Genomic DNA, 27,594 nt, shown 5'->3' with positions numbered 1-27,594 from the left:
TTACATGCAGATTTACCCCATACAATGGGGGTGAAATCCGTGGTAAAAATCTGCAACATAGTGGACATGCTGTGGATTTGAGCAAGTATAAGGTGAACAACTATCATTCAATCCTGCACAATTTGTTCCGCTACACGTGGGTGGGGTTTTGAAAACGTATTTGCGGTGCAGAATCAAACCAGTGTCGCGCCCCGAATATTGCACCTAAAGCTTTGTAAATCCTGGTATCGTTTGAAAGCAAAGATTCTGGGCTTTAATATACCAGATCTAAGCTCTACTCCTTAAAATTGATTGTAGTCGGAACAAGCGTTTAATGTCATGATGTATTACATACATCATTGGAAGCAAAAGGGTTAATCACCTAAAATTTTTAAATTGCAAACTTGGTTTTTGGGATAAAGTTTTGATAAGGTTAAGTATCCAAATGTAGTGTTGGTAAATGAGCCACTACTTCTGTCTTGTTGCATAATCCCCACGCTCTGACATGAGCCATGACCTCAGTGACATCATCCAACCATCTCTTAGCATAAAGGCAGTTACTTCATATAGCCTGCAGGTGGCACTGTTGCCCTCTGGGTCATTTGAATACATACGCTTTGTTCCAATATGGATTCCTACCAAGCTTTACTGCATTGTGATTCTGTGGTAGATATAGGAGTGGGGAAAGGAAATACACAAAAAAAACAAAAAAAAACAAAAAACGGAACCAGCAGACATGCATAATTTTTGGATTCTTGTTAACTAACTCTGTATTGAGGTCATTCCGGTTTCAATATAATCTCATTCCTGTTTACTTTGCCCAGGAAAATGATTAGGAATATTTATTTGGGGGATACCAATGCCCATATTAGTATGTTTTAGGGTTTTCTTTTTTTTTTTTAATGAAAAAAGGAGGATATAAATTCCCTACAACTCAAGCACAATGGTATGATCCATAGTATTCTCTTTGGCTTTTCGTCTCAAAAACAGGAGCAGGAGCCACGTGGTTTCCCCATTGGCAGCAAGACATCCCATCGCCTGTCGATTTGGGTACGCTCAGTCGAAACATTTAAAGTCAAGAGCACACAACCGCATTATGCTACAGATGGGCGCAACCCTACACACATATGTGGTCATGAAGGTCTACCATTACACAAGGTGGGAGCTTATCCACTATGTAAGAGAATGCAGCCCATCAAATCACCAGAAACCAGCGACATTACTAAGGCACAAGAAGTTCTGATCTATACAGAACTAAGGGAATCTCAAAATTAACATCCTGATCAGACGTCATGAGATTTGCTTCTGTGAGTATGAAGTGAGCCATCATTCATCTCAGATACATTGCGGTGTAACCGAAGCAGGAGGGTGAACATAGTCCAGGTCTTCCTACATGCATTTAGTTCTCTCAAGTTTATTACAAGATGTGACTAAATCTATTAGCCCCCATTCATTCTCTTTGACCATGCCTAAAGATCTCTTAAATGCAACATCTCCCCCCCAAAACAGCTCGGCTGTTGGTTTTTTGACCTATACTGGGCAGGAAAAGGGGATTTCAGTTGTACGTGTAAAAATACATATAAATAGTAATAATTATTATTGACCCAAAGCAGAGGCAATCCCATTTGGTTAAAAAACACCGCTTCCCTCAGTGATTGCATCATTCCCAGGAAGGATCGTCATTCCTGGGGTTTAAGTGTCTGAACAGACCATGCTTCGGTCCCCTAAAAATGTCCACTTGCCCAGTCATGTCTCATCATCCGTACTTAAGCATATCCCTATACAAAGAGCTCAGCCGTTGATGGGTGGTTCCTCTTATGTCGTTGACATCATGAAGGTCATAGCTCATCCCGGGCAGCACTGTCGAAAGGTGATCGGAGGGAAGGGGTGTTCAGAGCTTCACTGCGTAGCTTCTCTTGTTGTTGGGTCTTTTGGGATTTAGCCCGATCCCAGTCCGTTGTTTCAGTCACGTTGTCCCACAACACAGAGGTCTCGGTATCGCTTACGTAGCCCTCATCCCCAGTGTAATGTGTGGGGTAAATCAGCAAAGGCTCTACAGAGAAGGCACGTAGTTTTCGTTGGGAGAACTGAGAGGAGTAGTCAGAGCTGAAACAAGAAAACACAGAATCAAACTTATGGAACTTATAAAGAGAATGACAATTATAGGGTCACAGCGATTGAGATCCTTTTAAACACCTTAAAAAGGAGCTGTATGTATTTTTGTCGGCTTCCGCTCTCAAGATAAAGTTAACAACGTGGTGTCTCTACGAATATACGTGTACTCTAGGGTTACTTTATAGCCTACAAAAGGTTCTGGAGGTGCAGGAAACAGCCCAGAGAGACCAGTGACTGAGGAAGCGGACAAGACCATAAAACTTTTTTTTTTTTTTTTTTTTTAATAGTGGACTTTTCTTGTCATGTAGGTGTTGAGCTGGTTCTCCCATTAAGGTGAGTGTGTGTCAGCATCTGAGACTAAACTACAAAAAGACTAACAGGTCTTTTGATTTTTATCAGGTGCAGCATTAGTCATGGATCCAAAACGCCATTCACACCAATGTCCACACGTATACGTACACCCATCTCAAGGTAGGATGTAGATACTGATGTGGATGGTGACTTAGATCCTCCCAAGTTATCCATGACCTGCACCAAACAAATCAGAAGGGGACAGGTTATCAGAATCTCTCAGTAGTGCAGACTCAGATTTTTTGGCCCGTTACATCAAGCGATAATCTGGCCACAGAATAAGATAAAACAAAATTAGAAGTTTTTTTTATTTTATATACGTTAAGAGGTGGAGACTGTTGGCTGGTGTACTACAAGTGTGCGAGTTTATATGGGTAGGAATCCATACATTGAAGGGGAATAGTAGGGATTATATGGTGAAAGCTGCACTCACATGGGGTGCTTGTCATACATGACCGGCAGGAACTCATCCACTGGGAGCATCTTTTCTAGAGGTTCAGCATCAAGGAGTTTCCTGGCCCCCTTCAGGGAGATGAGGTATCCCAGTGTCCAGTAGGAGTAGTCAGAGACAACCAAATTTCGAACCCCAGGTACAGATTCTTCGGGCTCATCCACCTGCATCCGTTTTCTACCCAGATATCTGCAAAAGAAAGGGGTGTAAATCTATAGTTCACAAAAAAATGACCTTAAGGATTCCCCACACACACCTTTTTTTTGTTTTCCTTTTTCTAATGGTATCTTTGTTTTAATTGCATTTTTCGTGGCTTTTTTTTTTTTTTATAAATAGTGTGTTTTAGTACCTGCAAATCTTGTGATGCCACTTACTGACTGGAAAAAAAAAAAAAAAAAAGACCAAGATAGTAAAAAAAAAAAAAAAAAAAACGTGCACTGATTGTAGTGCATTTAATATTTCACTATGGGGGGAAAAAAAAAAAAGTGCCTTTTTCCTAGAAACGCTGTGTGCAGGCACCCTAAAGGTGTTACAGAAGAGAGCCTATAGTGTATGGCCCCATGCACACGACCATAGATTTCATCTGCAATTTACACCTTCCCGGATACTTACAGGAAAATACCCGTGCCGTAGAAAGGCTCCGCAAAAGATAGGACAGGTCCCATTTTTTGCTTTTTACGAACCGTGCCTCCATACTTTATATGGGAGCACGACCCGCAAATGCGGATGGCTGTCCGTGCCCGTAATCACTGACCGTGAATGCGGGCACGGTCCGCAGTGGGCCTATGTGAAAAGTTTACGGAGTTTTAAAGGTACATGCTCTCAAGTCCCCATCATACTATTTTCTGCCTGATCTCTTGCATCCTTACCCTATCCCTATGATAAAATTGAAACGCTAGTCACCCTCCACATCAACGTTCACACCGAACAATATCCACTTCTTCTATGGATAGACTAGTGCTTGTTGTATATTATAGGGAAATTGTGTGGATCCACATCAATCAACCAGCGGAACAGGAAGTGTTATCATAGGGACACTGGCGCTGCAGGCGCCAGAACTGTGACTTCAAACATGACAAGTCATCTATTGAAAATGGTTTTCACCTTTTACATGCACAATGAAGATCCTTTGATATGACTTCTGGCAGTTCTCCTTTAAGACAAGGGAATAGATTGTACATTCTAGCAAATGGGGATATGAATTACACATTCAGCTTCTGCAAATTTTATTAAACTGCTGTAATAAATCCAATTTTTCAGTGCATCATTAACCCTTCGCCCACTACCAATAAGGTTAGTCAGTGGCTAATAGAATTTAGAAGTCTGTCTCCCCAACAAGGGCCACACAACTAAACACCCTACACTCACATCTGCACATAACCATAGCAGAGAACAGGTAAACCGGCAGGTAGGCAGGAGTTCCCTTGCCAGCTGTCCAGCTCATTCCGCACAGGTGGCTATCTTGCTCCCTTTACAGCGATTATAAAAAAACAAAAAAAAAAATGATAACTTACATGAGCTCCCAGTCCAGCTGTGCTTTTTCTAAATCCTGCAACAGGTTCTCTAATCGCCTCTTAAAGAAGATCTCAAACCTCAGATCATCTTCAAACACAGCGGAAAAAGCCAGCGAGCGTTCGGAGATCTGCAGGAACAAGAAGAAATGTAAATAAGGAATGATGTTAAGAATTCATATATTACAAGTTATCAGAATATTGGAAAATAGATGTAATCCGGCATCAGTTCAGCACCTAAAATTCAAGATGTGTGAGATAGATCGATATACATATAGGAAGCCACTCACTTCCTTCCAGATGTTGTAGTGGCTGAGGAAGCAGCCCATCTCTCCTCGGGTCAGTGGACGCCCGTGATAAGGATCCTTATACCCTGGTAGCATCTTTATGCCTTCAGCAGCCAGCTGAGATTCATTCAGTGCCCTGAATAGAGAGACAAAATCACATACACTAAAAAAAAAGCCCAAAAAGAAGTATAAAATAAAAGAGAATACGAAATAAAATAAAAATTAGCATTAAGGAATTTGAGCTCACGAAAAAAAACTAATCACCAATCTGATCTTCATTCCCAGGCAGCATGGGAACAAGGGTTCAAATCCAAATCAGGGAAAAATATAGCGAGTGGTTAGATTTTCCATATATTTGCAGTTCAACCAGAGCTTCCGCTTTCCCCTTCAGATATTTACATATGTGAGATCAGGATATAGTCTACATAGCTCAGGAGGCAGAGAGCAGTGTATAGAATATAAATATATACAGTCCAGTCATGTGGAGGGTTTCTATACTATATAAAAAGGACACTGATAGACTGCAGTGTATTCACACAAATGACCCCGCGACGCGTTTACTACAGGTCACATATGGACAGCACGCAAAACCGTTCTACTCCAGAAGGGAAACAGTCTAATTGCACCTATATGTGACTACCCTGTACATCATTGTCCGACCCTTTATAGAGTCTTGAAACCGCACTTGGGTTAATGACTAAACCAGATACACTAATCCATAGACAGGACTGTTTCGGACTTGTTGCTCCTCATTAGAGTAGGATTCTGGTTGGCTAAATGAGATTCATTTGTAGCAGCTCTTGGAAGGTACCGATTCTCCTTGTGGAGATCCAAATGGTAGGGAGTCTTACAGAACCCTACTCTGTACTGATGAGAAGCACCAACTCTGAAACAGTGCAGTCTACTGATGGGTGTCGTTTCCTGTTGGATCCCGAACCATTATGGCAGTTTATGGTCAACCGAAAAGCCAAAGATCGACAGCAGTTAATCTTACCAACTATCTGAACATAATCTAGCAAAGGGATGGTAGGAGATTAGAAAAATAGGGCTGCTCTTTTCCAGAAACAGTGCCACCATTGTTCCTGGGCTGTGTTTGGCATTGCAGCGGAGATCTATTCACTTCACTGGGGCTGAGTTTCAATACCATACATGGCGCAAGAACATGTGTCGCCGTTTCCGGGGGTGGGCGAGTCCCTAATTCACTCCAATCTTCTACAACCCCTTTAATGCTCCTAATTAGAGAGGACTTGTTTAGCCCAGAAATTTACAGAGAGGGTCATCACATTTACTAGGTTCCTTATACCTGCGCCACCTCCCCTTTTCTCTTTCTATTCTCCGAGTACCACAACAATTCACACTTTTGAGAGTGTGTCCTGAGGGCCCACATGCGTATAGATATCCTTGTTGTTCTCAAACCTACAGCAGAACATCCAACTCCAGGGTCCACATGTGACAGCCACGTTGCGTGGACAACCTACTTACTTTACGTAGGTTAGTAAAGCAGCACACTGGTGTAGAGGTGGAGAAATACGACGGCTTTATACATGACAGCTGAGACCGGGGGAGGGAGTATGGGGTTATGTTTTCCCAGTTCTGGGCAGCTGTGGAAGGAATTGGCCTCCAAAAGGCTTGACAGCTGTGCGGCCGGTTTCTGCTACGGGAATAAGTCATGAATGTCTTATGACCTCATCAAAAAATTATGTGGTGGAAGGAGCTTTTATTTTATTTTTCTCCATGACAGAGCGTTTCTAGAAGAACTCAGACATGAAGAGACACCTGCAAGGTGAACATTTCAAATGTGAGCCATCCGCACCGGAAAATCCTATCAATAGCAGTAAGATTAGATTTTCCAATTCCAAAAGCAACATAGGGTACCAAAAAATATAAAGCAAGCAGTCTAGATATAAAGTATTGTCACATTGCTGTACTCTGCATTACTCCATGACTTTAAGAGAAATTTCCTAAAATGAAGTTTTCATGAAACAATCCACCCAACAATTGTGAAAAATTAGACTCTTTCTAGAGAAGCAGCCAAGACCAAGTCTCCTAGTGTCCTCAAGATACCCTGCAGCAAGGAATCCTAAACTGGTGCGGCTATACAAAAAGTGTTGGGGTATCAGATAGATGAGTGAAATACACCCCAAATTAAGAATTATATGTTAGGAACAAGCACATGCCAAATGGTATAGTGCTGGTCTAGTAGCAAATGTCTAGCCAGAGTAATAGTCTAAGAGACACACCAGGTTATCAACATTTATACCACAAAAAAAAAAAAAAGAAGAAGTGCCATGAGTTTATGAAGTCAGGAACGGGTAGAATTTAATTCTACACTATCCGGTCTCATATTTCAAGTAAAACTGTAAAAAATATAGGAATTTGTCTAGAGGTGTACCAGATCAATGATTTACGCCCCCCCCCCCCCCCCCCCCCCTCTAACAAACCTCAGATCAGACCCATCTCTGGCAGTAAGGAAACTGGCTGCAGCAGGGGCCCTCCCCACTGCCCTGTGTGCAATAGAAGAGCTAGGCCTAGCCCTCTAAGCCATCTGCCAGATAGTAGGGATCACTTGATTTGAGGATTAGCTGTGCTTTCCGGGGACTGGGCAACCACTTTAACCTCGTTCTCTGCACGATTTTTACAGGATAAGGGCAACCTGCCAGTAATGCTGCCAAGTAGTGTTATTAACTGGGTTTCTTGTGAAGTACTCGTTCAGTAAAAACACATAACCAAATTTCCAGTTTCACTTCCTGAGAATTATTAGGCAACTTCATAATTTCAGAACGACTTCCAGTCAATATTTACTAAAATGAGATTTCTGTATAATTCAGCATTAATCATTTCTTGATATTTTAATAAAATGCAGTTCCCTTCATGCCTCGTAATGAGCAGACGACTAGGGGGCCTTTCTATAGCCGGAAGAAGGTAACAACTCCTTTACACGGTTAATGTGGTGGACTGTGTTACTATGGACTTCAGACACTATTTATGGGCAATGTATGTGCAGTGTTTGGCAATACCACTTTTTGGTCATTACTTGGCTCCATTTGGGCAAAGAATGTACCCCTGGGCAATGTGCATTATATGCCGTATGGCCTCTCCAGGGGAGGTGGGCAGCATTTATCTGGGCACTGTACAATACCATTTATTCAGGGACTTCATGGCACTATAATCTTATACATCAATATGGGCATTTCTAAGGTGGGCCTTAAGTTTGATAAATATGCCGCCAAGTGTACAGAACACCGCGGTCCTGCTTTCCTTTCTCCGAACCGTAGGATGTATTGTGAATGTTTGTAAAGCCCACAGCCTCCAACTCTATACAGCATATGTAAAGTTTACTAACTAAAACATAAAATTATAGCATTCCTATGAAAGGTTTCTCCAGGTTTATAAAGTTAAAATGCTACGGCAACGCAGTACCTGGGGCCGTCCATAGATAGCGCATGTATTTACATCCAGAAAATACTACTGTATATATTGAGCCCTGTCCCTTTAAGGGGTCAAGACCAGTATTAAACATTGACCGAATGTTAAATAGCACTTAAAAGCAGTCTATTGTTCTCTGTGATCAGACAACGTATGCTGGGGAGAGGCTGACTATAGTACTCTTCAGTGGAAGAACTTACAGTAAGGCCTGGGAAATCCCTCCCCCCCCCCCTTCAAGATCCCTATTTTACAATGTCCAGCGCCGAGAACCTCCAAAAACATTTTACATACATAAGTGCGACTGGTATCCGCAGCTCATCCGATAACCCTGCACTGTTGTAAGCTGCGGGCTTTGGTTTATGCGCATTTTGCCAACAAGAGATCATTCTACTTCCCCAGGTCAAACATGGTCATTAATACATAGGAAAACAGATGCTTCAGAAAGGCACCCCACTTGCCAACTCAGGGTCACAAAGAATTTCTAATCTATTATTCCAAAGAGATCGGACTGACTATTTCAGACAGTGGAAAGCGGGACGTCCAATGTTGAGAGGACACCAAATCTCTGTCCAGGTTCAGCCAAGTTTTCCCCGTTCCATTTCTATATTATGCACACCCAAATAGCTAGTGCCTTTAATATTATATCTAATACTTATGTGGACGTTTCTGAGACCTGCCAGAACAAAAAAGTGGGATCTCTGGGAAAGCGCTTAAAGGATTTTTTTTCCAGGAACTATAACTTTGACGACCTATAGCCTTGATCTCCGCAGCTACTTTGTACTGATTGGGGTCCTGGTGCTCAGGCCCCACTGATCAAACATATCAGGGTTATAGTCCTGGAAAACCCTTGTTAGCTGAACAGAAACTGCTCTGCGAACATATGGTGGATTTTACGCTTTGGGTGGAAATCTTTAACGAAAGCTAATAAAACCAAGGTTGTCGATGGATCTCAGACACACGACAAAAACTCAGAAAGGCTGAAAGGGTAAAACAAGGGGAAACTACAAAGCAGCTTTAGTCACATAGCACTGAGCAAATACACAATCGAAAAAGTTAAGCTTTCTTGAGGAAAAATAAAAAGATGTAAAAATCAATCCATCATGGTATTGGCTCATCCACGTTAGAGAAACTAAATAGACAATAACCGCATTCACTTACTGGAAACTACCTTGATGTAGCTGAAACTGAAGAGCCAATACAATTCTACAGCAGTGGGAAGGAAAGTAAGAAAGACGGAAACAAATATATATATATTATATATATATAAAAAGCCAAGGACTGAACATGTAGGACCCCTAAATAGTGGAAATGGGGAGTTGGTCACAGGGGATCAAGAGAAGGCAGAGTTACTAAATGGGTTCTTTAGCTCTGTATATACACAACAGAAGAAAGAGCAGCTGATGTAGCCGCTGCCAGTGCTGTTAATATATCAGTTGATATACTGAATTGGCTGAATGTAGATATGGTCCAAGCGAAGTTAAATAAAATAAGCGTGCACAAGGCTCCCGGGACAAGATGGGTTACACCCTAGAGTTCTTAAAGAGCTTAGTTCAGTTATTTCTGTCCTCCTCTTCATAATATTCAGAGATTCTCTTTTGACTGGTATAGTGCCAAGGGACTGGCGCAGCGCAAATGTGGTGCCTATTTTCAAAAAGGGCTCTAGGTCTTCCCCGGGTAATTATAGACCAGTAAGATTTAACATCTATCGTGGGAAAAATGTTTGAGGGGCTATTGAGGGACTATATACAGAATTATGTGACAAAAAAGTGACAGCCAGCAAAGTTTTATTAAGGACAGAAGTTGTCAAACTAACCTGATTTGTTTTTATGAAGAGGTGAGCAGAACCCTAGACAGAGGGGCCGCTGTGGATATAGTGTTTTTGGACTTTGCAAAGGCATTTGACACTGTCCCCCATAGACGCCTAATGGGTAAATTAAGGCTATAGGTTTAGATAGTATAGTTTGTAATTGGATTGAGAATTGGCTCAAGGACCGTATCCAGAGAGTTGTGGTCAATGATTCCTACTCTGAATGGTCCCCGGTTATAAGTAATGTACACCAGGGTTCAGTGCTGGGACCACTATTATTCAACTTATTTATTAATGATATAGAGCAGGGGTCTCAAGCACGCGGCCCGCATGCGGCCCCTGGGGCTGTCATCTGCGGCCCGCGGGACACAGAGCCGCTAGTATCGGCTCTGCTCCGAGACTCTGGAATTCCCTGACATCGCTGTCCACATATGAACAGCGATGTCTGGGGCTTCCCCAGAGCCGGAGTCCCGGGCAGAGCGCTAGTACAGGCTCTGCTCCGGGACTCTGTGGAATTCCCTGACATCGCTGCCCATATATGGACAGTGTCATGGTCTTCCCCAGAGCGGAGTCCCGGGCAGAGCGCTATTATCGGCTCTGCTCCGGGAGTCTGAGGAAGCCTCTGACATCGCTGTCCATACATCGACAATGATGTCAGGGGCTTCCCCAGAGCAGGAGTCCCAGTGATGTCAGGAGCACAGCTGGAGTCCCAGGAAGAGCCTACTAGCGCTCTGCCTGGGACTCCAGCTCTGGGGTTGCCCCTGACATCTCTGTCCATATATGGACAGTGATGTCAGGAGCAGAGCTGGAATCCCAGGCAGAGTGCAAGAAGTGGCTCTGCTCCGGGACTCCAGCTCTGGACAAACCCCTGACATCACTGGGGCAGCCTCTACAGAGGGCACTGGGGCAGCCTCTACAAGTGGGTGTGTGGCCTTATCCACAGAGGGCACTGCGGCCGCATCCACAGAGGGCACTGCGGCACCATCCACAGAGGGCACTGCGGCACCATCTAAAAAGGAGCTGCCCAATCTTGACATGTGTGCTAACTGAGCCGCTGGACTGCATTTAGCGACACTTAAACTGGATTGTTGAAATAAGCACGTGGAGAAATATCTCAAATTTTAAACCTAGCGCTATTATTATAGTAATGTAGTATTATTCTAGTAATATAGTGTTATAGTAGTTCAAATAACTAATTGATTACCAATAATTTTGTATTGTATCAAATTTGAAAGTAATGCGGCCCGTCAACTTCACATTTTTTCTATATGCGGCCCACTTACCCGGCCGAGTTTGAGACCCCTGATATAGAGGATGGGATTAATAGCACTATTTCTATTTTTGCAGATGACACCAAGCTATGTAATATAGTTCAGACTATGGAAGATGTTCATGAATTGCAAGCGGATTTAAACAAACTAAGTATTTGGGCGTCCACTTGACAAATGTGGTTTAATGTAGATAAATGTAAAGTTATGCATCTGGGTAACAACAACCTGCATGCATCATATGTCCTAGGGGGAGCTACACTGGGGGAGTCACTTGTTGAGAAGGATCTGGGTGTACTTGTAAATCATAAACTAAATAACAGCATGAAATGTCAATCAGCTGCTTCAAAGGCCAGCAGGATATTGTCGTGTATTAAAAGAGGCATGGACTCGCGGGACAGGGATGTAATATTACCACTTTACAAAGCATTAGTGAGGCCTCATCTAGAATATGCAGTTCAGTACAGGCTCCATGTTCACTGCTTTTGCTTGAGACCTTCATTCAGCACTTATGACGCAACTCAAAGGAATTTACGCTCTACTCTTTGTTCATCCACACACTAAAAAACATTGAATAAAATGTTTAATATCTTTCAAAGATCTCCCCATTGAACAACATCAGTGTGGAGTTTGGAATGGTTTGCTTGTGTACATCAAAACATATTGATAGGTTCTACTGAAATTGGCCTGAATAGGTTTCATTGAGATAAGGAAATTAGATTATAGGGCACAGGGACTCGTGTGAGTGATGATCTCTCTACAGAATTGTGGAATAAACTGTTCCACCATAACATCATAAACCTAGTATGTGGACACCAGTCCCAACAACAGCAAAAACACTCAAACTCTCACCCTCATGCCACCAAAACAGCTTTAAGCGGTGGAGGCATGGACTCAAGATTTCTGAAGGTGTCCTGTGGTATCTGGCACCAAGATGTTAGCAGCAGATCTTTTAACTCCTGTAAATTGTGAGGTGCGGCCTCCATGGACCAGACTTGTTTTTCCAGCACATCCCACAAATGCTCAGTTAGATTGAGATCTGGGGAATTTTGAGGCCAAGTCAACACCTTAAACTCTTTGTCATGTTCCTCAAACCATTCCTGAACAATTTTTGCAGTGTGGCAGGGCGCACTATCCTGCTGAAAGAGGCCGCTGCCATTAGGGAATGCCGTTGCCAGAAGGGGAGTACTTGGTCTGCAACAATATTTTGGTACGTGATACATGTCAAAGTAACTTCCACATGAATGCCAGGACCCAAAGTTTCCCAGAGCATCATACTGCGTCTGCCAACTTACCTTATTCAAATAACACATCCTGGTGCCATCTCTTCCCCAGGTAAGCAACGCACCCAAAACGGACGTAAGAAAGAATGTGATTAATCAGACCAGGCCACCTTTTTCCATTGCTCCATGGTCGAGTTCTGATCCTCCCGTGCCCATTGTGGACAGGGGTGAGTGCGGGCACTTTGACCAGTCTGTGGCTACGCAGAAAGCTTTGATGCACTGTGTTCCGACATCAATTTCAATAACTATTCACTTGCTGCCTAATATATCCCACTCCTTGACAGACGCCATTGTAACTATATAATTAATATTGTTATTCATTTGTCAGTGGCTTTAATGTTATGACTGAAGGGAGTATGTAAATCCAAACATGCAAAGATTATGTAGACTTATTAGGTGTCTACTCCGTCTCCTCCAACATCAAGTACTAAAACAATCCACAGCAAAACGCTTCTCCACAGTAACTCACCGACCATCCACAGCATCAGAGAGCTTGAAGTCAATCTGCAGCTCGTAAAGGGCTTTCTTCATACGGTCTCTCCTGTCTTGCCGACGCTTCAAGTTAATGAGAAAAACCTGTGGAAGCAGGTAAAACCACAAGTCAACTTTTGGACAACTAGAGAAGGCTATTGGTGGTCTTACTATGGTCTGTTTTACCAGTGGGCCATCATGAAGAGGTTCGTTATCTAAAAGAGATGCCCTTCTAACCCAGTCCACAACTCATCGCCTATGAACAAGCAGTCTTCATTCTGTACAAAAAGGCCACCAGCGATTTCACATTTACTGAAAGGTCTGAAGACCCGCGTTAAAATCTAGATTCAAGACCAAGAGGAGAACATACAGGATACATTAATGAGGCATACAATAAGTTCCTCTCCAGTTACCTCATCCAGTGACATTTTGTCCGAGACTTTTTGTGGAACAGACAGAAAACTTGATGGTTCCACTGGAGGGCCCTTCACTGTAGAAAGAATACAGAACCAAAATTACATTTTTGGAATTAAAACAATATAATGTCCAGAGAACCCCCATCTACCAGGGCAGGGTTACGTGTTGTTAGTCAGCGGCCCACCGTTTAGCATCCAGTTTCAGGAACTTTAGCAGTACATTGGACTGTAACAAGCAAAATCCAGTAATTCACGTCTGTCATAACTAACTCCTGCGATCTATTACCAATTATCACTACTCCAGTAGCCATGTTGAAAGCATGCGAGCAGAATACAGAAGCGGCTTACATCTCATCAGTAGAAGCCAGATTTAAGCTGGACTAGATTAATTTAGATCAGGGTGTTTTCAAAACATCTTCAAGCCAGGAAACCCAAACCAGATTGAGATCCCACTGAGAATCCCTAACCCATTGTCCATTTTGATGACATCACCAGACCGTGGTGGTCATGCCATTCCTCGCCACGGCAGGCAGTTAGGTGGAGAGCAATGGCACTATAAACATGCTCCACCAGGACGCGTGGTAGTGCGTGCTCATATGAAACAACCATGTGCGGAGATCAGTCTGCCCAACCCAAAACACTGGTGTAGGGTAGAGGAAAACCATAGTTTACAACATCTAACAGTTTATTTAATTCAGGAGCAATTTTGTAAAATTTCGCTTTTTTCTTGTATGAATTTTAAGTTCCATTTTCTTCTCTATTCATGTGCAAAGCTAAATTGAGAATGGTCACGTGACAGCGGATTGGATATAATCTGTTTGTTCCCAAGGACAACCATTAATATTTACATGGAAACAGACTAGAAGTCGTTCAAACTTTTTTTTTTTATGTTCATTATTATTTTTGGGGGATTTATGGAAATTTGCCCACCATACTGTTTTACCTCCACTTACCCATCACCTCTAGCTTGGTATGCAGGAAGTTATCAGCCTCATCCAGCAGAGAGCTATGTGCCCGCAGAGGAACTGGCAGATGTCCATATACCTCTTTATTACAAATGAACATCTGGACGTCTGAAGGGAAAAAGAAGGAATAGTCAGCGCTTAACTTTTACGTCTTTATCACGGTATAAAGAGAAATACTCTAGATTATAATTCTGTCTATAATCAACTTATGCTTGTTGTCATGGAAATAAGCACTCCATGCACTGACTTGCTACACTGCGGTAAATTTGAAAAAGCAGAGCTGCAGTGTAAAGCATGGAAAGGATAGACTAAAACCTAAGACACTGAAGAAACTGGAGGTGCATTTCTGACTGCCGCATACTCCTATCGACAATATGCGTAGGTAGCTGTGGTGTAAGAGTGGCCACCCACACCTTCCCCCACCAACAGTTGATCGTCTAGGGTTTCAGCAACCGGAACTGCGGCACCCAGCGGATCTCCGGTAGGTCCTTATTTTGAAAAGGGGTAGTCCAGGTGGCACAACATCTTTAAGACCCAATACTGTCGCCAGTCAACAAAAACATGACACTACCACTTACCAGCTTGCCGACAGGAGAATGCAAACACTATGATGTCATCGAATGCCCAGGTGTAGTCCTGATGAGGTGGGTAGAAGTTTAGATCTCGGCTTGCCTCCTTCCGCAGATCGATAAGAAACGTAGAGTGAACCATGGGCACCGCAAAGCAACCACGACGTTCCCTGCGCCGAATTGGCATGTAGGCTGGGGTACGTCGGTAATAACCCTGTGTGAAGATGTAGGACTACTTACGTATACAGTTCAACTTTATATAAGGAGATGCACATCTATAACATCTCCAGTTAGTAGACTTGTGCACCAGTCACATTACTGGCAGTAGGTTCTCACCTGAGTGGTCATCCCACACCAGAAGTTGGAGTACGCCGCCCTGGACTCCAACATGGGGGCAACCACCGTCTTATTCTCAGCGATCAGTAAACTCAGGGTGTTTGTATTTGTCAGCAAGTTGTCGGAGTCTATAAACTGTAGAAGAGAACATCTAGAGGTGACCATCTCCAAGATGGGGACATGATCATCTACTGGTGAAGACAATATCTAATGTAGACAATCCCCGAGAGGCAGAGTCGCAATGAGTATATTGGTCAATTCCATTAATAACACACAATACAAACAATACCACCCCAGAGTAGGCGCTGGTTAGATACATGTGGTGGCAGGGAATATGTTTTGTTTTTTTTGCATAGCTAGGCAGATAAATCTTTCAGTGGTCTCAGAACGCAGGTGACAACTCCTTGGCAATGGGGGTTATACCAGTTGTCATCCAGTTTTTCCCAGACTAACAAACTACCAAAAAGATTATCTTAATAACCTGACAGACTAGGCGACTCAATGACTTTAAAATTACTTTTCAAAATTAACAAGAGACATAGTGACCTTCAAAGCTGCATTTAGTAGTTCAATTCTTGCTTGGGGTGTAAGTGGAATTAAAGGAACAGCTTTTCCAATAGGCTGCGCTCCAGATTTGGCAAGTAACAATCTCATCAGTTATACAGCAAAGGCAGACTGCACTGCCTAACATAAGTGTGCCATCTAGTGGCCACAATATCAGGAATCAAACAGGAATCATGAAAAACATGACAAGACATAACCTCGAGTGAGGTTGTCAACCGCAAAGTATTGCAGAATATGTTGCTCTATATCAGGGGTCTCAAACACGCGGCACGCATGCAGCCCCTGAGGCGGTCATCTGCGGCCCGCGGGACACAGAGCCCTAGCATAGGCTCTGCTCCGGGACAGGAGCTTCTCCAGAGACCCAGGCAGAGCGCTGGTATAGGCTCTTCTCTGGGACTCTGGGGAAGCCTGTGACATCACTGTCCATACAGGGACAGTAATGTCAGGGGCTTCACAAGAGCCGGAGTCCCAGAGCAAAGGGACTCCGGCTCTGGTATTGCCCCGGACATCACTGCACATATATGGACAGTCATATCAGGAGCAGAGTTGGAGTCCCAGGAAGAGCGCTACTAGCGCTCTGCCCGGGACTCCAGCTCTGGGGTTGCCCTTGACATCTCTGTCTATATATGGACAGTGATGTCAGGAGAAGAGCCGGAATCGTAGAAGCGGCTGTACTGTGGGACTCCAGTTCTGGGCAAGCCCCTGACATCACTGTCTATAAATGGACACGGATGTCAGTGGCTTCCCCAAAGTACCGAAGCAGGGCCTATACTAGTGCACTGCTCTGGGACACCAGCTCTGGGGTTGCCCCTGACATCACATTCTGGTCGAGATGGATCCCCCGATATCACTGTCTATGGACAGTGACATCAGGGGCTCCTCCAGCAGAGGAATCCCCGGCAACGCTCTGGCTGGTGATTCCACTCCTAGAGGGAGCCCCAATGGAGCCATCTACAGAGGGGCTGCCAAATCTGGACATTCAGGTTTCTGCCGAACACTGCCAACTGAGCCGCCGGACTGCATTTAGCGACACAAACTGGAAAACTGGATTGTTAAAATAAGCACGTGGGGTAAACTCGCAAATTTCAGTTATAAACCTAGCGGTATTATAGTAATGTAGTATTGCTATAGTAATGTAATGTAGTATTGTTATAGTAATGTAGTATTATAATAGTGTAGTAATATTATAGCACTGTAGCATTATTCTATCAATGTAGTAGTATTATAAGGGTATGTGCACACGCAAACTCAAAAACTTTTGAAAATACGGAGCGGTTTTCAAGGGAAAACAGCTCCCGACTTCCAGACGTTTAAGCCACTCGCGTTTTTTACGGCCGTTTTTGGAGCTGTTCTTCTAGAGTCAATGAAAAACAGCTCAAGAAGTGAAATGCACTTCTTTTTTGCAGGCAACTTTTTACGCGCCGTCAGAACAGAACGCCGTATTTCCCATTGAAATCAATCGGCAGATGTTTGTAGGCGTTCTGCTTCCGTTTTTTCAGGCGTTTTTCGATGCGTAAATGTCCCGAAATACGCCTAAAAACACGACGTGTGCACATACCCTTAGTGATGTAGTATTGTTATAGTAATGTAATGTAGTATTATAGTAAGAGTAATGTAGTAGTAATGTAGTATTAGGCTGGGTTCACACTACCTATTTTCAGGCGTAAACGAGGCGTTTTACGCCTCGAATTACGCCTGAAAACACGGCTCAAATACGTCGGCAAACATCTGCCCATTCATTTCAATGGGTTTGCCGACGACCTGTAATTTTGCACGTCGCTGTCAAAAGACGGCGCGTAAAATAACAGCATCGTCAAAGAAGTGCAGGACACTTATTGGGACGTAATTTGAGCCGTTTTTCATTGACTTCAATGAAGAACAGCTCCAAATTACGGCCGTAATTGACGCCTCGCAAAACGAGAGTACGAGCAATTACGTCTGAAATGCAGGAGCTGTTTTCTCCTGAAAACAGCTCCTGCATTTCAGACGTAATTGCTCGTACTCGCGTTTTGCGAGGCGTCAATTACGGCCGTAATTTGGAGCTGTTCTTCATTGAAGTCAATGAAAAACGGCTCAAATTACGTCCCAATAAGTGTCCTGCACTTCTTTGACGATGCGGTTATTTTACGCGCCGTCTTTTGACAGCGACGCGTAAAATTACAGGACGTATTTGAGCCGTTTTCAGGCGTAATTCGAGGCGTAAAATGCCTCGTTTACGCCTGAAAATAGGTTGTGTGAACCCAGCCTTCTAGTAACGTAGTATTATTATAGTAACGTAGTACGGTTATAGTAATGTAGTAGTATTGTTATAGTAATGCAGTATTGTTATAGTAATGTAGTATTGTTATAGTAATGTAGTATTGTTATAGTAATGTAGTATTGTTATAGTAATGTAGTATTATAGTAATGTATTAGTGTTATAGTAATGTAGTATTGTTATAGTATTGTTATAGTAATGTAGTATTGTTATAGTAATGTAGTATTGTTATAATAATGCAGTATTGTTATAGTAATGTGGTATTATTATAGTAATGTAGTATTGTTGTAGTATTGTTATAGTACTGTAGTATTGTTATAGTAGTTCAAATAACGAATTGATTAACAATAATTTTGTATTGTATCAAAATTTAAAGTAACGCGGCCCGTCAACTTCACTTTTTTTTTTATATATGTGGCCCACTTACCCGGCCAAGTTTGTGACCACTGCTCTTTATAAAGATTAATTTATACCCTATTGGGGATGGTGGCGGGGGATAAATCAACAAAGGTAGGCGGGTTAACTATTAGCCAGAGTAAAGATTAGCTCTCACTCTGGTATATTACATGGGCAACCACATCAGTTGAACAACTTTTCTTATCTAGAACGGACACGGAGTTACATTATGTCTAATACTCCATTCACATCCAAAGCTGCGTAAAACATTTTAATGGCTGCCAATTAAAGAGGCTCTGTCACCAGATTTTGCAGCCCCTATCTGCTATTGCAGCAGATCGGCGCTGCAATGTAGATTACAGTAACGTTTTTATTTTTAAAAAACGAGCATTTTTGGCCAAGTTATGACCATTTTTGTATTTATGCAAATGAGGCTTGCAAAAGTCCAACTGGGCGTGTTTAAAGTAAAAGTCCAAGTGGGCGTGTATTATGTGCGTACATCGGGGTGTTTTTAATACTTTTACTAGCTGGGCTTTCTGACGAGAAGTATCATCCACTTCTCTTCAGAACGCCCAGCTTCTGCCAGATCACGCTGTGACGTCACTCACAGGTCCTGCATCGTGTCAGACGAGCGAGGACACATCGGCACCTGAGGCTACAGTTGATTCTGCAGCAGCATCGGCGTTTGCAGGTAAGTAGCTACATCGAAATAGAAAAAAAAATATATATATATATATATATATATATAATTATAAATAATTATTACACTCGATAGCTGCTAAGTTGAGCACCCATAATACACCACATACTAAGGACTCATGCACAAGGCCGTGCCCGTAATCATGGTCCGCATATTTGGCCGGTGGTCCCATACAAAAAGTATGTGAACATGGTCCGGAAAAAAACAAAAGATGGGACATGTCCCATCTTTTGCGGAGGCTTTCTACAGCCTGGACACCTTCCCACAAATATACGGGAAGGTGTCCGTGGTCAATAGAAGTGAATTGGTTCGTAATAGCGGTACACAATTACGGACAAATTCTACAGTCGTGTGCATGGGGCCTAATGGAGTGCATTATGCAAACTTTTTTTTTTTTTTTTAAAGTGCAAAGTGTATACACAATTTCGCAGAATGCACCACAGCAAAGCATGTACTATAAAGACAGCACCTCAGCAGGGCAGCGCCTGGGGAGGTCCTTCAATGTAAAAAAAATACAGTTAACTCCCAGAGGTTTAAATGCAGCATTGGATGTGACTGGAGAATAAGACATATGGTAACTAACCATTGATCTAGGCAATACCGGCCACTTTTCACTAAAAGATCACTCCACAGATACATCCACGGTATGAAGTGGAAATATTCAATGTGGCTGAATGAAGGAAACAGCAGCTAGATCCGGCCTGCCCGCTCATGTCTGACTTCTGTAGGGTTTGGATTTACTTAAAATCTCTAATGATATGATGGCGGCTTAGGAGACAATGAGCGCAGTGTTACAGCGATTACAGGTATAAAGAGTCCTCAATGAGCGCTTGTCTGCAGATGGGAAGCAACTACTTCATCACCTGGGCAGTCATCTATACAACAGAGCACCCTAGTGGCCAAACTGAGTTCTGCAGGGGTATTCCGAGGATGAAATATGGTTAGGATAGTGCCATCACTTACTAATGGGTGGGGGTCTGACTGCTGTTACTCCCCCTCTGATCCTCAGAATAAAGGATCGGCAGCACTACTGCTCCTGCACAGTATTTCCATGCACAGTGATGTCCCCAGCCATCTACAACCATTTACTTGAATGGGGCGGTGCTGCAATCCCCTGCACAGCGAGCAGCCGGGAGAACTGCTATTCAGTACCTTTATTCACGTGAATGGCGGTGGTCTCAGATATCAGACCCTCAAGGATCATAATCTTTTGGCATATCTGAATTATTTTCGGTTTTCTCATTACCGATTTCCGTCCATAACTTAATTCTTATGTCGACGTAGCCGTATACGGGCCTGTTTTAGTTTCTGGGACGGGTTGTTTTTTTAATGATAATACCAGTGTTGGGTACATATAATGTATAAAGTAACTTTTATTGGCTTTTTTTTTTTTATTTATTTTTTTATGGAAGGGGGGGGGGGGAGAACCAAACAAACAGCTCTTTTATGGTTTTTTAGGTTTGGATTTTACGGCGTTCACCATGCGTTTAAATTTACATGTTAACCTTATTCTGTGGGGGTCATTACAATGACAGCGATACCAAATGGATATATTTTTTATCTTACCACTTTCGCACAATAAAAACACTTTTTATTTTAAATTCATTTGTTTTTCTATCGCCACATTCTGAGACCTGTAACGTTTTCTTACCCACAACTGAATTGTAGGAGAACTTGTTTTTTCGGAATGAGTTGTATTTTTAGGGTATGTTCACGCGCTTCCCAAAAAACGGCTGAAAATACGGAGCAGTTTAAGGGAAAACAGCCTCTGATTTCCAGCAACTAGTGTTTTTTGCAGCATTCTATTGAGTCAATGAAAAACGGCTCAAGAAGTGACATGCACTTCTTTATACGCGGGCGGTTTTAAAAACGGCCAGGTAAAAAACGCCCAGTGGGAATGGAAAGCCGTTTTTCCCATTGAAATCAATGGGCAGATGTTTGGAGGCGTTCATCCCCCACATTTTTAGCCGTTTTTCGTGGTGTTTACGTCCTTACAGAGGACTTGGATGTTCCTGAAACAGCCAACACCAGCTGATTTGCATGGCACGCAGGTGGTACCCCAACCATTTTTTACGTATTTATGACTTATATTACTAAATATATGCAATAAATGTCAACGGTCAGAATACCACTTTAAACATTCTACAATATTCTGTTCAGCCACCAGAGGTCTCTATTGTACCCCTTTGATGGCTACATAAGCATGTGGTGAACATATTTGCCCATGTTTAATGGCATTCCTTGGCAGTCTTCTGTCCCATTGATGTGACCTTTTCCGTGAAAACGCAGCCGCCTTCATTGCACAACACTACAGTACGCTGATCCGGACATACCAATATGTAGTCTGCCCACATCTCCCGTGCAGAGGTTAAAGCAGCCTGGCGTAGCTTCATGATATACTCGTAACGGGCACGCGACCAGTGCTTCGGGCCCTCTTCATCCTGGAACCATCTGATGAAGAAAAAAAAAAAGTGAGCACAGCTTAGGACATTGAATGAGAGACATCAGGAGAGGAGATGGGGAAAAAATGGTTAATTGGTAGAAATATCTTAAACCAAGACTTCTGAATAGGATCTGTAGTAACATGGAAACCAAAAACGGTCACGGCATATGATATAAATGCAGATCAAAACAGTGTGCAGGATTATCGAATTGTAGTGAATTCTATAGCTAGAAACGAGAGGTCTTAGCTGTGCACTACATGTGCCAGCGCGCGGTTGGTGCAGACTGCGGAGGAGGTAGAAGCCTATGGATCGGGCCTCCTCTATAGGTGGTTTGTCCACAGCAGTTAAAGTGTTAAAGGAAAATACTCAGTTTTTGAAGCTATGCTCGTCCTTGTAGGCGCGGTGGAGAGATCTGCCGTTTACTGGGCAAATACCTCACTCTACTGTGAAAACAAGGAAGACTTGGGAACGCAGGGTAAGTCCGCAAAGATCCAGAAAGTATATACAAGCCATATGCAGCAAACTTAATCCAGGATCATCTCAATAGTCTGGGACCAGAAAATTTAGGACAACATTTTTGGAGGGGCCAGGGCAACCCATGGAGTAGTTCTCTGGAGGACGTGTCCCCAGGTGCCACCTTGTACTAAATGAGGACTGGATGTTAGAAACACAAATTCCCGATTAGGAAGGACCGGATGACGGAATATTGTACTTCTCATCCATCTTATCCATCCAACCAGTCCTGTTCTAGCAGTGAGGTCACGGTGGAATCCATCTGTTCTTCTCATGAAATCCTTTTTGGGACTACTCCAGAAATATCAAACTGTTCAGGAAGGAGCCAACAATTTTAAAGGGATTCTCTTGCTTAAGGCATTGATGTCATCCATGATGGATTGATTGTGATCTCTCGCGAGAGAGCCTGTCTTGTCGTCCTGTCTGCCGAGAGCTGAAGAGCGAGTGAGAGCGTGTGGCCTCCCGCAACAGCTTCAATGCTGCTGCCGAAGATACTCCCGTCGCCATGGAACAAAAGAAGAATTCACCTTCTCCTCCTCTGTGGTGGCAATTTTTTTTTTTATTACTACAGGTCTTGGACTTGCAATCGCTTTCATAATACAATGCAACACTTCTGATGTGCAGTGTATTACACCGGTCAGTGTAAAACGGACAGGCAACCAATGAGGTCTTGAAACCGTGGCAACCCATCAGCGCCACATGATCGCGTCTCTGGGGCGCCGATGGGGAGGCAGAGGGAGCCACATCCCTCCAAATACTTATACTCCAAAGCGGTCATTGACTGCGGCATCTTTGGGGTTAAAATGCCAGGATCAGGGTCAAAGCTGAAAACCGCTGCGGATTGCGCCATACATGTATTGCGCTTGCCGTTAAGTACAGTGCTGGTGCTATGTAGATGTATAACATTTTGTGCCAAGGGGTTAATCTCTTTCAATGAATTAAATGACAAATTCATCCGACAGAGAGATATATATATAGTGTCACTGCTCTTACAGCAAAGAATCCTCTTCTATGTTTGTGCAGAAAACTTCTTTCCTATAGACGTAGACGATGCCCCCTTGTAATAGTCACAGTCCTGGGTACAAGTAGATCATGAGAGATTTCCGTACTGACCTCGGATTTATACATAGTTATTAGATCACCCAATCAGGTGTCTTTTTTCAAAACCAAATAACCCAATTCTGATGAGCTTTCTGGGCACTGTAGTCCAAACATTCCACGTATTACTTCAGTTGCCCGCTTTTGAACCCACTGAAGCTCTACTAGGTCTTTCTTGCGAACTGGTGCCCAAAACTACAAACACACTGCGGGAGATTTACTAAGCAAAATGTGCCAGTATTCTGCCACAAAATGAGCAAACAAAAAAACTGGCGCACATATCAGGTGCCACATTCAGTAGGTGTTTCAGACACTTTTTGCACCTTCCTAAACAGTTAAGAAAAGTGTCTAGAAAAGGGGGAGTGGCTAAGAGGAGTCGTGAAACGTGCTAGATTGTAAGCGCCATTTTTTTCCCCCCACACAAAATATTGCTGTAAAAGTATGTCAGCAAAGAGGTGGCATTAGGAAAAGAGTGCCTAACAGGTCTAGCAAGATGCGCCAAATTTATCGTACAGCGCGCACCACTGTGATTAATTTGGCACAGTTTCCACCCGTCTGGTTTAGTTTTATTAGATCTATCTTTAAAAGACATTATAAATAAATCCCCCCTAATATTCCACGTGAAGTCTGACTATATTTTCACCTTCTGCATCTATGCCACCTTTGATGCACCCCAGGATCTTATTTGCCTTAGCAGCAGCCACCTGACACTAGTTGCTACAGTCAAAGGGGATTTCCGGGATAACAATATGATGGTCTATCCTTAGCATCGGCCATCAATATCGGATAGGTGGAGGCCGATTCTCTGGGCAGCAAATCGGACCCCAACTGATCTGATCGATATTGTAATCCTGGAAAAACCCTTTAGGTTTACTGTCAACTAATATCCCCAAGTCCTTTTCCATGTCAGTTTTACCCAATACAATTATAGCAAGCAGAGATCTTGAAAATGGTACTGAACTAAAACACAAAAAAAAGTATTCAAATATTGCAGAACTTTCCATTATTCGGTGTTTAAGATATACTTATATAAAACCAGTATACCCGATCACATAGGAGTCTTAATATAATATAAATAGTCTCTAGTTGTCCCTTTACCTGGGGTGCTCCAGCGGCCTCCACTCCACATGGTGGTACTGGTTCTGAACGTTGATGAGCCATTCGCGGAGAATACTGCTGGTATTGTCCAAGTTGTGATCTGTGGCAACCCTGTTGGCGAAGAGACAGGCATTAATTGAGGCATATTAGTACAAGTACAGTCGCATGTACGGAGGAGCGCAGGCCTCGTGGTGACCACAAGGAGGCTCTTAAAAGGGGTTGTCCACAATAAGAAGGATCTGCTTTCCATCCAGAAACGGTGCCCCTCTTGTCCATGGATTGGCTCTAACATTGCCGCATTCAAGTGAATGGGGTTTAGCTGCAATACCAGACACAGCCCACGGACCTTACGTCTCATCACGCTCAATCTTATGCGTTCTCAGGAGAGAAGTAACACGAGGTGAAGTTCATGGAAGAATCAGGGAAGATAACTGTTGGCGGAGTCGCTCTCTTATGTATGAGTGGTATCAGCCATCGAGGGTTAGTAGCCCTTCATTTATTCCACAAGTACGGATCCATGTGTTACGTTTAACAAACCGAACAATACCCCAATTGGTACTAGTGGTCCTAGTGACTAATTTGAACAAAACCAGAAAAAAGAACAAGTCACGACCAGGTAATTGAAAAAATACAAACAATCTTTATTAAAGTCAATTAAACACACAGAAAAAAACAACATATAACAGATATACATAATAAAATAACATAGACCCTCGAACAGAAACAGATGTACAAATGGTCCAATACCTCCTATAAATGGCTAAAGTGCATACATATATATTACTGAGCAGGTGCTAGGCGTGGTACCTCTGCTTAACCCGACGCGCGTTTCGCTGGTGCTTCGTCAGGGGTTGATGACGCGCGTCGGGTTAAGCAGAGGTCCCCTCTCCCGGTCCTGGTCTCCTATTTTCATCTCCTGCTACGTAGGTGTAGGTATACTATATTGCCTTGCATGTTATGTATACATAGGACTGCACTTTATATATACTTTTTTATATTGCACATGTGTCCATCTGTGCAGGGCGTACCACGCCTAGCACCTGCTCAGTAATATATATGCATGCACTTTAGCCATTTATAGGAGGTATTGGCATTTGTACATCTGGGGGGGCCACTCTGCTTTCATGTTCGGATTCCGTTTCTGTTCGAGGGTCTATGGTATTTTATTATGTATAAACTGTTATATGTCATTTTTTTCTGTGTGTTTAATTGACTTTAATAAAGATTGTTTGTATTTTTTCAATTACCTGGTCGTGACTTGTTCTTTTTTCTGATCCATGCGTTATGGTAGAAGCCCTCACCATTGTCGCTCATTTTCCTCTGATGAGACCGGAGGTACATTTCAGACTACCTAGGACTCCAATAGACAATGCAGCTAACTTGAAGTCACGGTGTCCTAATAAATTTGTCGCATCTTCCCGCAGGCCGTGACCATGCGCCATCCACCCCGCTCCCAATCGGACATCTTAAAAAGAAAACAACAGATCCTCTCCTCACGGCTCCTCTACATGATGCGGCTCATTCAAGGTCCTGGCGCTGCCCGGCGTCTGTGCGTTGTACAAGCCACATCATGCGGAGGTGACCCGGAGGGGAAAAGGAGCGGTGAGATTTTTTAATTTAGCATTTTCATTGTCTGAAGGGGGGGGGGGGCAAGGTACAGGGCCCGGCCTGAGCTCAGTGCCTTGCTACGCCTCAGAAAAGGGGGCTGCCGTACATTTCCAAATCTAATTTACATAACTTTTCTGGTGTAAACTATAATAAATTTGTCGGGGCACAGAATTATTACAACGCACAAATGACAGAGCTCAATGACAAACTCCGCTCTGTAATGGTGTAGTACAGAGAAGAGGAGCCGACACAGCAGCAGCTCGCTGGGCGTGAACCACGTATCGTACAGCAGGCAACGTAGCCCCGGGCACCACATACTGGATGAGGAATCTCCAGGACAACGACACCAGGTAAACCGTCCTGACACCTGAACACATCATGGAAGGAGTCACATTTCTTAGCAGGAATTGCAGGGATTGGCGGATTCTTACAAGACTGCACTGGGGTTAGGATCAAGTCCAACCTTCAGTACCCACTTATCCACATTGGTACAGGGAGAAGCGGGCATCAACATCGAGGCTACAGACTTGGCTCTTTTCATTTTGCGTTTCAGTGTCCGTCAGAGAGTATCGGTTGGAAGGATTCCCCGACTTATACCTCTGACAAATGCCACTGTATGGGCATACACTGGCATCGGTCACCCATAGATCTTATGTTAAAAAAAAAACATTACCAAAATAATATACGAGCCCCAACAGGTGCCAAAAAGACGCTTTTTTGGTCTTAGTCGGGTGAATAGGGGGGGGGGGGGTTTATGGATAAGTTTAATGTATGCGCCAGTTCCGTTGCCCCACAGATACCACCGGCGGCCAACGGAACCCATTGAGTTTAATGGGTTCCGTCGGCATGTCCGTGGTATTACTGGAAACAAAGCGCAGCATGCAGAGATATTGTTTCTGGTATTTGCGACAGATTCTCGCCGCGCAAATGTGAACAAGGCCAAATACAGCATGGCATAAAATTATTAACTTGGCACATACGTTGCCCGAGGTGAAGAGGCATCTGGTCTGGGGTCCGTATTTACTTAGTGGGGGTCTTCATACAACACTTTTCTGAATCTCCCGGATATCCCTCCACAAAAGTTGGCAAGTATGATTATATCTATCTATAGATTGTATGAGGGTGCCCAGGATGCCCAGTACGGGACTGGCACACAATGTTACACATGGGAAGGGATTTTAGGGTTAACAATTCCCATTAACTTCAACGAAATGCACCAGTCCTGAGACAAAAGTTACAAGGACTGTCGCAAAACACAGGACTGTCGCAAAACACAGCACTGTCCTGCCTAGCGCCCAGTGCCACACTATACATGATGCCAATGTGAGATGTAGGGAAGTGCCATGTATGCCTGCAGTGCTCACAATAAAGCAATGCAGTATGGATATGAAAGGTCTGGGGGTCTCACCATAGCGAGATCCGGTCCTTGGGGTACTGCAGCCGGTCTATTGCACCAAGAACTTCAGGCAGGGACCCCTCGGCGTTCCTGGCTAGAAGGGCGAGAAGAACGGTCGGCTGTCTGACCGAGGACTCCGGGTTATAGCGCTCCTCCGGGAAGTAGCCGGCGCTAGACCCCGCAAGAGCACACAGCAGCCCCAGCAACACCCAACCCCGGTACATAGCGGCGGCGGCGGCTACAAACACTTTCTGTCCTCCGACTACAACTCAGCGGCAGAAGCAG

At 43.5% G+C, this 27,594-nt stretch overlaps 1 protein-coding gene across 1 annotated transcript; it reads right to left on the bottom strand.

Moving 5' to 3' along the window:
* Positions 1-720: 720 nt before the first annotated feature.
* COLGALT1 (collagen beta(1-O)galactosyltransferase 1) lies at positions 721-27,594 on the bottom strand. Its single transcript, XM_075858716.1, has 12 exons — positions 27,322-27,594; positions 24,306-24,416; positions 21,486-21,603; positions 15,236-15,370; positions 14,909-15,113; positions 14,319-14,438; positions 13,363-13,439; positions 12,948-13,054; positions 4,698-4,830; positions 4,411-4,538; positions 2,879-3,085; positions 721-2,085 (listed from the first exon to the last, which is right to left on the bottom strand). The coding sequence occupies exons 1-12, from the start codon at positions 27,531-27,533 to the stop codon at positions 1,818-1,820; spliced, it is 1,821 nt and encodes a 606-aa protein (XP_075714831.1). The 5' UTR covers positions 27,534-27,594; the 3' UTR covers positions 721-1,817.

The sequence above is a fragment of the Rhinoderma darwinii genome, chromosome 3, assembly GCF_050947455.1.
Source record: "Rhinoderma darwinii isolate aRhiDar2 chromosome 3, aRhiDar2.hap1, whole genome shotgun sequence".
NCBI classification, from domain to species: Eukaryota; Metazoa; Chordata; class Amphibia; order Anura; family Rhinodermatidae; genus Rhinoderma; species Rhinoderma darwinii.
The sequence above is the reverse complement of the archived record's forward strand: the minus strand, read 5'-3'. Positions and strand labels throughout refer to the sequence as shown.